Genomic DNA, 10,408 nt, shown 5'->3' on the forward strand with positions numbered 1-10,408 from the left:
TTAAAAAACAAAAATGGTACAAAGCTCAAAATCCCATGAAATTTCATCATCGTCTTCACAGTCAGAAGCAGGGAGTACTTCATTAGGACAATCCCAGAAAAGAAGAGCGGGAAGGAAGAAATTTAAAGAGACGAGACACCCAATATTCAAAGGTGTTAGAACAAGGAAAGGGAAATGGGTTAGTGAAGTGAGAGAACCAAATAAGAAGTCTCGTATATGGTTAGGGACATTTTCGTATCCAGGTATGGCTGCTAAAGCTTATGATGTAGCTGCTTTAGCACTTAGAGGAGATGCTGCTTCTTTAAATTTTCCTGAATCTGCTCGTACATTGCCACGTCCTAAGTCATTGTCTGTTAAGGATATTCAGATTGCTGCTATGGAAGCTGCTGAGACGTTTATTGAAGATAAAACTTCGCCTGATTCGGTGTCGTCAGCGGTACCGGCATTTCCGGAAAATATGGTGTTTGAAGTTGAAGATGAAGATGAAGTGTTTAATATGCCGGGGATACTTGAAAGTATGGCGGAAGGATTGATGATAACTCCACCATCTATGCAGAAAGGGTATTATCCTGATGATGATGATGATGATGGGAATGATTATGTGGAAGTCAATCTCTGGGGTGACTAAGTTGTTCAATTTTAGTTATTAGGGTCTGTAATTTGCAAAGGGAATTACGAAGTTTTTCCAGTCGTAAATTCTTGAAGTAATCACAAATAAAAATACATCGGTTATTATGACGTTTTGCAATTTTAAAAGAAATTTTTGGATTAAAACGAGAAACGAAAAAGAAAAATAAAGGGAAAAAAAGTTTAATTGTGTTTTTGGATTTCATTTATGGCGGATCACTGTCATATTTTAATAAAAATCGATTCCTATTTTACGATTTATATTCAAAGATTATGATAATTTTTTGATAATATCATTTCCAATATTTGAAGTTGTATTGTATTTTACTATTTATCCTAAATACTTTTTCATACTGATTTCTACTTTTTGAATTCAGATAACTTTTTAGCTGTTATTCAAGTTTTCTAGTTGAGATTTTTCAAGTTGTGATAAAATTTTTTTGGATAAAGTGATTTCAAGTTTAAATTATTTTAAATTTATATCAATTTTAACCCGAATCATTTATAAGTTTAAATTGTTAATTTTAAATTAGATTAAATTCAGATTAATTAAAAGCTTTCGAGTAGAAATGAGGATGAATGGATTTAAGTTTAACATATTAATTTGACTCAATTGGACATTCTTTATTAGCAGGAATATCTATAATTATAATTTTCACAGATTTAATAGTTTATATTAAATTTATATTTACATTATAATTAATATAAAAGCAAATTTGAGCCTGACAATCTTATAATTTTAATGTCAATTTTATAGATATAGAGAAATTTTAAAACTCATGGCTATATTTATATTATATACATACATGTAAAATATGATCATCTTACCTTAACTAGTAGTTGAGAGTTCAATTCTCATTTTTAAGTATGGAGTAATTTTAAAACTCGTGACTAGCGTTTAATCTTTAATGAACTAACAAAACGTGGAAAACTAGTCACTGAACTTACTCAAGTAGATACCTAAAAAAAAATCAAAACCTCAAATCCGATCTACCCCTTCAAAGCAACAAAAAGTATTCAAAGCAACAAAAAGTATTCATCAAATTTCAGTAAATAGTTGTACCTGAAAATTACATTTAACTGGTGGATTAAATTAACGGTTGAATTGATAATATAAAATCATTTGGCAAAACCGTTTTTAAATTTAGTAAAATCATGTTTGTATTTATTATTATATTTTATTTTTAATAAAAAATAGAAACTTTTTATTATGTTTTGATTCATTTTTTTACAATTACTTTTTTCTAATAAATATTAATTTTCTATTTTTATTTTTTAAAATCTTTTAAATTTCATTTGCATTTTTAATTATTGTTAATTTCTTTTTAATTTTTAAGTGGTTGAAGTGAATAAAAAATTCAACTGGTTAGATCTCCTGTTCTTTTCTTACAATGTTAATAATGTTTTTTTATTGTGTTTTGGTTTTTTTCTGGAAGAATCTCGAATCAGCATAAGCTTGACCGGTTCAAAATTAAAACGGCGGACTTTTTTTTTTTTGAAATAAAAACGGCGGACTTGTATACTTCGCGTGGGGTCAATAATGGACCGACTCAGAACAACAAAGAAAGCACCAGCGGTTCAGAAAACGGACGCTGCTGGTCGGAGAAGTAGCCCGTGACCGGTTCAAAATTAATTCTTTCTTTAATTTAAGGGTAAACTATTAAAATAGTCAATTTTATTTGTCTCAGATTACATTTTAGTCACTTACTTTATCATATTGTAACATTTTAGTTATTGAGCTGTTAATTACTATTAATAGTGAAAAGATAAGTTGAAGTGGCACATTAAATCATCATTTCAAACAATTTTTTTAAAATTATACAATTGGTCCCTATATTTTTTCGTTTTGAGCAATTTAAATTTTTTTTATATTCTTTTAACTTTCCTCTTTTTTTTCTATTCTCTTTTGCTTCTTTTGTTTTACTCCTTTTCCTATTCTTTTAGCGTAGTTTTTCTATGTTTTCTTTTAGTTAAAACTAGCCCCCATACTTTTATTTTTTGAACAATTTATTTTTTCTTTTTATTTATATGATATCTATATAAACACTTGATGACAATGAGTTTTAACATCATTTTCTTCTTCATTGTTGTTTTTTTATCGATACTAATGTCCACTCTAATAGTAACACTACTACGAAAGCACCCATTACAACCATTTGCCAACTTTCAAAATCAAAACAAATTGATTAAGAGAAATCGTTTAGCATAAACAGAAAAATGAAACATAGAAAGCGAACCATATGATAATAGCAAAATCGACAGAAATAGTAACGAAAAGGGAAAAAAGGATGGATCGGAGAAATGTGAATGACACATTTAATCCCCTTATCAAAATTAGCGACCATTGTTGGGACACTCCCTCACAAAATTCCTAGAGTCTCCACAATTGTAACAAGCACCACTGCCGCCACTGCCGCCGCCGCAGCCGCCACCACCTTACTCACAGTCCCGTGCTAAATATCCCTTCTCACCACACTTAACAAATGGAAACCCTCGAAAAACTAGCGACCATTGTTGGGACAATCCAATACTCGACCATAATTTAATGTGATTATTTTAACTATGCTTCTTAGTGACAACCAAGAATGTACACTTTATATGAATTAAACGTTGGATATAAATATCGGAGAATTGAATTGTTGAGTATGACTCTTATTTCAATCAAATTTGAGAAATAATCTTTCAATTAAACTTTGTTTATTTGTTTCAATCAAACTCTTATTAGTCTAGATTATTTTATTATTATTTGACCTATAAATTTAGCCTACAAATAGGCTCTTTTACAACCTTAGAAAATACACCCATTAGAGATTAGAACTCATAACACATTTAGAGAATTTTGTGTTTACGTTTTGAGGGTTCTTTGTTTTTGGCTTTTCGGGGTTTAGTTTTTATCTCCATCTTTTGTACTCTTCGTTTTTTTTTCATTAATCGTGGTTTTTTTATCCTCTTTGGAGAGGTTTTTTCACGTTAAATTTATGTGTTCAATTTTTCAATTTATTTTACTATTTTTTTACTTGTTGCTTAATCAGGTCGATCCCAACAAGTGGTATCAGAGCTAAATTTTTATAGATTTTGAAATTGAGAAGTTTGATGGGAGACAAATTTCAATCTGTGGCAAGTTTGGATGATGGCAATTCTAGTTCAAACCGGCTTGAAAAAGGTTGTTACAGGGAAAAAGCTTGAGAATCTAAATCAAATAGAATGGGAAGAGCTTGATGAAAAGGCATTGTCTGCAATCCAATTGTGCCTCACAAATACAATATTGCAAGAGGTATTGATAGAGAAGACCTCATCCGCCTTGTGGAAAAGGTTAGAAACTCTTTATGCGACTAAGTCACTGGCTAACCGTTTAGTGTTGAAACAACGTCTATTTACATTTCGCATGAACGAATGTGAGCTTCTTAGAGATCACATCAGTCAGTTCATTACTCTTTTAAATGATTTAAAGGATGTTGAAGTTTAGATTGACGATGAAGATTAGGCTTTCAATAAGACCCTAATTTATGGTAGAAACAAACTCTCGTTTGAATATATGAAGGGTCATTTGTTGAGTAAAGACAAACTCGATAATGAGTTTGGTTTGGATAGCAAGCTAGATTGGCAAGCTTCCGTTTTGGTAACATCAAAGAAACGAGACAAAATGTGTCACTATTGTAAAAAGTTAGGTCACGTCAAAGCAGATTGTTACAAACTGCAAAATAAAAGACCTATTGAGAGTAACAAGGAAGATATAGATGGTGCTAATTTGGCCGATGAAAGCGGTGATGATTTCTTGTTAGTGTCAACGAGCGATAACCCCAAGCTCATGTCCTGGTGGATCCTAGATTCGGGATGTTCTTTTCACATATATCCCAATAGAGAATGGTTCTCCACATACAGTTTGGTTGAAGGTGGAGTTGTCTGCATGAGAAATGATTCATCTAGTAAGGTAATTGGTATTGGTACTATTAAAATTAAGATAAACGGTGGGACGATTAGGACACTATTAGATGTCAGATATGTACTTGATTTACGAAAGAATCTCATCTCATTGAGTTTTTTAGACTTGAAAGGATGCAGAATCAACATCGAGTCAAGCGGCATTAAAGTATCTCGTGGAGCTCTTGTTTTTGTTAAAAGGTAAAAGAACCGACAATCTTTATATTGTGGATGGTTCTACAGTGACTGGTGAAATCGGAAGTCCCTCGTCCGTTACGGAGTCGAAGTCAACTCGTTTGGAACGGAGGCAACTTAGTCATATGAGAGAAAAAGGTATGACTATTTCGTTAAAGAGAGGTTCTCTTTTGGACGCAAGTTTTGAAAAGTTAGGGCACTATGTTCGTGAAAATCAGACTCGGGTTAGTTTTAATTTGGCAGTGTACAAGTCAAAGGCTAAAAGTCTTCCAGTTTCTAAGCACAGATTCGACTCAGTTAATTCCCTGCATAGTTTAAGATAGGCCCTTGACGGGCTTTGGCAAAGATGGCATTGTGGAAATATGAGTCAAGGTGGAGATTTGTTGAGTATGACTCCTATTTCAGTCAAATTTGAGAAATAATCTTTAAGTTAAACTCTGTTTATTTGTTTCAATTAAACTCTGATTAGTCTAGATTATTTTATTATTATTTGACCTATGAATTTAGCCTATAAATAGGCTCTTTTACTTAGAAAATACACCCATCAGAGATTAGAACTCATAACACGTTTAAAGAATTTTGTGTTTACGTTTTGAAGGTTATTTGTTTTCAGGTTTTCGGGGTTTAGTTTTTATCTCTATCTTTTGTACTTTCGTTCTTTTGCCATTATAGTAAAATTATCTTTACCCGTGGTTTTTTATCCTCTTTGGAGGGATTTTCCATGTTAAATTTGTATGTTCAATTTCTTAATTTATTCCACTATTTTTTTACTTGTTGCTTAATCGGGTTGATCCCAACATGAATAAATCTATCTTCAAAAATATCTTTAAACTCATTTACTAGTATATTGGTTTATTTTTACGGTAAGATCATGCTATTAGTCTTTGTAGTATGCATAATTTTTCGATTTACTTTTTGTATTCTAATTTGATAATTTGTAGTTCTTTTCACTTTTTTTAATCTTGATATTTAAGTTTTTTTTATCTAAACAATAGTAATTAAATCTATTAAATCAAAATTTATTTTTAATCATATATTATGCGTATTATATAATTAGTTGAATTAGTTTTTGTTATCCAATTTGATCATTTTTAGTCTCTTTAAATATTTAATTTTAACTAAAACCATATCCATTAAATCCATTAATTAGACATGACCTTTTTGTGAGTATTATGTGAAAATATCAAACTGATATAGATTACACAAGTGATAATATGTTTGTCCATAAAAATATTAAAAATAACAAAATTTTACTTAACAAATTTACCGTTTAGCCAATACTAAACTCTAAAACTTTGAAAAATATAAAATTAAAAATCACCAAATTCATTAATTAATAAACAAAGTTTGACTTATTTTTAATAAGGTATAAAAATATATTGCTTCAGTCTTAATCTGCAAGTGAAGGCCCTTTGTTTGGGCCATCATCTAGATTTTATGGATTAATTCCACCAAATGTCCTTAAACCATCCTCTACATTTTAAATTGGTTTATAAACTTCAAAACATTATAATCGAGTTCTAAAAAGACTATTTTGTATCAATTCAAGGTCTTTTGTTAGCCTAGCCTTTAATTAAACATTAAATGCTAGTTTGGACTTGATTTGGAGGATATTTAAAGCATGTGGCTCAAATTGTAAACATGTTTATATCTATTCCATGAATAATTTAACTTTGATATGTTAAAAAAACAGATAATGCCAATAAAATTAGGAGAGACAACTTTCTAACACGTCAAATGTAGGGTGTCTATGTAGTAAGTGCACATATATTCATAATTTGATCCGTGTTGTAAATATGCTCCACTTAAATTTGAACAAGCTTTAGTTGATATGATTCTAATGCTTTGAGAAATCATTAAAAACATTTTAAAATTTAAAGACTAATTTAGAATCTAAATCATAATGTGAGGACTCAATTAACTTTTTTGAAAAAAAAATCATAAATATGTATTATATAAGGTAAGGTTTTCATGCATTATAGAAAACATTAGTTAATAATGAATTCAATGTATATTGAATAATCTCATTATAGGTTTTATTCATATATGCTCTTTTTTATATAATACATAAAACTATCTATAACCCTTTCTCAATCTATAAATAAGAGGATAATGTTCTTCAGCGCACTGAAACCCATATCCTCCTGCATTGACAACAATATCTATGCTAATTAAGTTAAGATTTAATCCGTAAAACTTAGTGTATATATATAAATTCAGAGAAATCACTCTCATTTAGCCTAGCTTTATATAAAGTCTTATTAGAACCAATAAATTAAATATGGTTACGATTAGGCTTTGAAAAAAATAAAAAAAATAGTTTAAATTAAAAATGTAATCGAGTTGAGTACAACACAAGATTTAATTTGAACTCAATTTGATTTAAATTTAAATTTTACATAATTTTTGTATTTGAATTCAAGCATATATACTTTTTTATATATATTATAAATATATTGTAAATAAAAGAATTTCACTTAACTTGTTAATTGTTCAAATTAAGTATTCAAATAAATTATTTGGAATTTCATTTGATAATTATCAATTGAATTGAATTTCAATTGTGTCGACGTGATTAATGCAAAATTTGCAGACAATGGACTGAGTTATATACTAATGATCATCACATATATTGAAAATTAGCATAAATTGAAAAATTAAGTATGAGTTTGACATGACAATTTCTATGGCTTAAATTATACTTTTATTGATATTGAAATTGCAAATCTTCTCAATTAATTCATTTTTGAAATTATTGTTTTTGGGGTAAACATTTTCTGCTCTTCAATCTGCAGAGATATTCAAAATAAGATCTGCTTACGTTTAAAAGTTAATAACCCATAAAATTAATGGAAAACTGCAAAATCAAGCTTATAAAAAATGACTGTTTGTTTCTTCTTAGGCGTCTGTTTTCTGGTTTCAGGAAATTGCAATACCGAGGCATCGTTCACGGGAAGTAATGATTTAGTAACAAATGGTAGAATTAGGAGGGGAACGTGGTTTTTTAGGAATTTGGATTTTTTTTTAACTTTCCCTAATTAATGGTCAGTTGAATTTGTATCAAATTTATTTGATTACAATAAAAATTATGGCAAAAATCAGAAGAAAATGCATATTAAAAATCGCTCAAACTCACGTTTTTTTTAAAATAATGCGTGATTCTTGTTATTGCAATAACAATAATATTAATTAAGGTAAGACTCAATCGGCAGTTTTTTTATTAGTTTAACCTTTAACAATTTATATAATATTTATTTTTAAAAAATGGTAAAATGGTCTCTTTGGTCTCTCTCTCAATTTTGATATTAGGTAAATTGATCACTCTAAAAAAATATTAAAACAATTTAATCCACGTCAATTTTTTGAAAGTACACAACTAAAAAAAATTAATCACAACATTAAATTTTTTTTACAATTGTACATTTTTATTAGTATAATAACAAATTTAGCCTTCAAAGTTTACATATTCTATTAATTTGATCATGATTTAACAAATTTAGGGCAACAATTATACATTCTGTCAATATTTAAGCAAAATATATAAACACCAAGAGCTAAATTTGATTAATTGTCTTTAATTACTTGTTATAGGCCAATTTTAACACATTTACACCAAAACCCAAATTAACCTTACCTAACCCACCAAAATTAAACCCAAAACCCAAAATCTTAACTACCCAAAGCCCAATTTACATCAAAACCCCAATGGCCCAAACCCTAAGCCCAAATCAAAATAAAAAAAACCTAGCCCACAACCTAAACTTTTCTCAACTAAATCCTAGCCTTTGCCACCACTAGCCACACTTGCTCCACCACCAACTCCACTAGCCACACTTGCTCCACCACCTACTCCACTAGCCACACTTGCTCCACCACCACTTGTACCTACAAATGAAGACATAAACAATAAAAATTATTTTTTAAATGGCTATATAAGCCTTCTCATATTTTGTATTTAGGAGAGGAAGAAGTTTTGGGGGAGAAAGTTATTGTAAATGATTTTTGAGAGGTTTTTTGAGAGTAATCAAGGAACAGAGTTATTGTAAATGCTAGTTTTTGGAGAGGCTAGTTTTTTTTTTTGGAGATTAATCAAATATCAAAGCAAAAGAGGTTTCTTGGTCTATTCTTGTTTTAAGTTCTTTGTTTGCTTATTGTTTTCCTTTCAGTTTTATTTTGTTTCTTTTATACGAAAGTAAAAATAAAAGGAGGAAGCTTTCCCATTTTTACCGAAAAAGTTTTTTTTGAGGTCCGGCTGCCGTGTACGGTGGCACCGAAGGTGGCCGGCGGTGGTCCGGTGACAGGACGGTGGTCGGCCTTGTGACCGAAAATCACCTACTCTCTCCCTCTTTTTGTTTGTTATTATTATATTTTTTAATATTATATTATATATATTCTTTTAATATATTAGGTATATTCTAAATTCTATATTACGTATATATATTATACTATTTTATGTATATATCTTTAATACTATATTATTTATATTTTTTTTTCTAAATGTTATCTTATGTATATATTTTAATTATATTATGTATGTATTTTTTACACTATATTATGTACATATTTTTTTATATCTATTTCATACATATGTATATATTATATATATCTTAACATTACTAGTTATATTTTCACTATTTTATGTATATACTTCAAACACTATATATAGTATATTTCTAACACTATTACTATTTATAAATATATATATATTACGTACATACTCTTAATATCTTTATTATGTATATATTCGTTGTTTTTATTTCACATTGGATACTATTATTACGTTTAATATATCGCATGCATTGTTATTGTTTTAATATTGTTGTCATATTTATTACTTGTTTCAATGTATTTCCAACTCGTTTATTTTTGTCTCCCGCCTATTTTATATCATTCTGTTGTTCATTACTTTAAAGATTTTTATTCATGTTTTTACTAATTTCAATAAATAAGGCAATGTTTTGCATTTTGGAACATCGAAGAATTGTGCCCTAACTTACGGGGTTTCGATTCTCTTGTTGGTTCTAAATAGCTAAATATCCTTTTGAGTTTTGAAATGCACGGATTTCCAATTTAAATTAAAAGACGACCTTGTGCTCGAGAATTCATGGTATTGTGTCCTAACTTACGGGATGTGATCTCCGATATCTCGAGATAAGGAAATCTTTAAACAAATCAATTTAAGCTAATTCAAGAATTTTAAAATCAGTATTAATAGAAAAGATCGTATTTCAAGTCCCTTCCCGATTTTTAATTTTCGACATTAAGACACTAACTAATCAATTCGGTACCAATTTTTTGGACGTGTCGAGGGTGCTAATCCTTCCTTGCACGTAACCGACTCCCGAACTTATTCTCTCAAGTTTCGTAGACCAAAGGCTCTGTTTTAGTAAACTAAAATTGATTTATTAAAACAAAGGTAATCCGATCACACCTGATAAAAGATTGGTGGCGACTCCCGTTTTAATTTTCACTTTCAAACAAAGTCGAACCCCGTTTTCAAAAGAATGGTTTCGACAGCTTGGCGACTCCACTGGGGAATTCGAAAGTCGAGCCTTAAATTGATTATTTTTTTGTCTTTTGTCAAAAATCGAAAATCGATTTTAAATTTACTGCATTGCATGTTGTTTGTTATTTTTGCGACTCTCTTCATAATATGCTTGCTTTA

General features: G+C 29.4%; 1 protein-coding gene across 1 annotated transcript; it reads left to right on the forward strand.

Moving 5' to 3' along the window:
- LOC107903161 (dehydration-responsive element-binding protein 1F) lies at positions 1-769 on the forward strand. Its single transcript, XM_016829204.2, has one exon. The coding sequence runs from the start codon at positions 14-16 to the stop codon at positions 626-628; it is 615 nt and encodes a 204-aa protein (XP_016684693.1). The 5' UTR covers positions 1-13; the 3' UTR covers positions 629-769.
- Positions 770-10,408: the final 9,639 nt, after the last annotated feature.

Source organism: Gossypium hirsutum, chromosome A01 (assembly GCF_007990345.1).
Source record: "Gossypium hirsutum isolate 1008001.06 chromosome A01, Gossypium_hirsutum_v2.1, whole genome shotgun sequence".
NCBI classification, from domain to species: Eukaryota; Viridiplantae; Streptophyta; class Magnoliopsida; order Malvales; family Malvaceae; genus Gossypium; species Gossypium hirsutum.

Bases quoted from the DNA above. Each gene is read 5' to 3' on its own strand.
- LOC107903161 (XM_016829204.2), top strand. From the start codon at position 14: ATGGTACAAAGCTCAAAATCCCATGAAATTTCATCATCGTCTTCACAG.